The sequence below is a fragment of the Limulus polyphemus genome, unplaced genomic scaffold, assembly GCF_000517525.1.
Source record: "Limulus polyphemus unplaced genomic scaffold, Limulus_polyphemus-2.1.2 Scaffold7735, whole genome shotgun sequence".
In the NCBI taxonomy this organism is placed as follows: domain Eukaryota; kingdom Metazoa; phylum Arthropoda; class Merostomata; order Xiphosura; family Limulidae; genus Limulus; species Limulus polyphemus.
The window spans coordinates 30,483-31,556 of record NW_013673345.1 but is presented as its reverse complement, the minus strand read 5'-3'; the positions used below and the strand labels follow the sequence as shown (position 1 = coordinate 31,556).

Sequence of the window (1,074 nt, the reverse complement as noted above, 5' to 3'; positions counted from 1 at the left end):
TGGTGGTTATATTCATACAACATTCTCTGGTGGTATATATAGATTCCATACAACATTATCTGGTGGTATATATAGATTCCATACAACATTATCTGGTGGTATATATAGATTTTATACAACATTCTCTGGTGGTTTATATTCACACAACATTCTCTGGTGGTTTATATAGATTCTGATAGTTTCTTTTCAACATCTCATCTTTGTGGTGTATCTACACAGATAATGCTTTTAAACTAATAGTCAAAAATACCATTACATAACATTTTTGGGGACAAATATAACTGGAATGAAATACGTTCCAACAATCAAAACTAACACAATTATAACCTAAATTTAAGGTACTCTTCTGGAACACACAACTTATTATATTATTATTATTTGCTGAACAAAAACATGGATACATATAAATTATTTAGCAAGAAATTATGTTTTAGTGAATCTTTAAAACGGTGATGATGATGATAGCATCTGTCTAGACCACTCGCTATAATAGCACCATCTTTGTTTTATACTCACACAAAATATTTTCACATCTAAATGACTAATAAAAAAATTTCAATAATCAATTCCACAAATAAAGAGAGAGAAATTGTCTTCTTTCCTAATTAAAAATTGGACGTGACTGTGATGTTTTATAATACCTAACATCCGTAAGAATATCCTCCGTAATCTTCTTCGGCTGAAAACGATGTTTTGTTCCCTGAACAAAGTGAAGAGATTTTCTGATTCTTCTAATTCTCTTGCTACAATAGCTCCTGGAAATAAAAATACATTATCATTGTGAGACCTGATACCATATATAAGCAAGAAGAAAACACTGAAATCATGTAAACAACAAGTAGTAACTATCTTTATCTTACTTTATCATGCTGCTGAATTACTTAGTTAAATATAACGTGCCTGTTGTTCTCTATGATGGACAATGTACATATTAAATACGAGTAATTGTTAAACCGTGAATTTCTTAAATCAGACATTTTGAAAATATAAACATTGGTTAATACTTAAAACAAGTAACCTAGAATTTGTCTGTACCTTGTAGATTATATCAAAAAAATGTATGAGATACATTGA

General features: G+C 29.2%; 1 protein-coding gene across 1 annotated transcript in view; it reads right to left on the bottom strand.

The window, feature by feature from the left end:
- The window catches only part of LOC106474827 (signal recognition particle subunit SRP68-like), a 12,026-nt gene that overhangs the window by 6,696 nt on the left and 4,256 nt on the right, over positions 1–1,074 (bottom strand). The window contains exon 2 of the mRNA XM_013935516.2: positions 642–755. Coding sequence (XP_013790970.2) covers positions 642–755 — 114 coding nt within the window. The remainder of the gene's footprint in view (positions 1–641; positions 756–1,074) is intronic.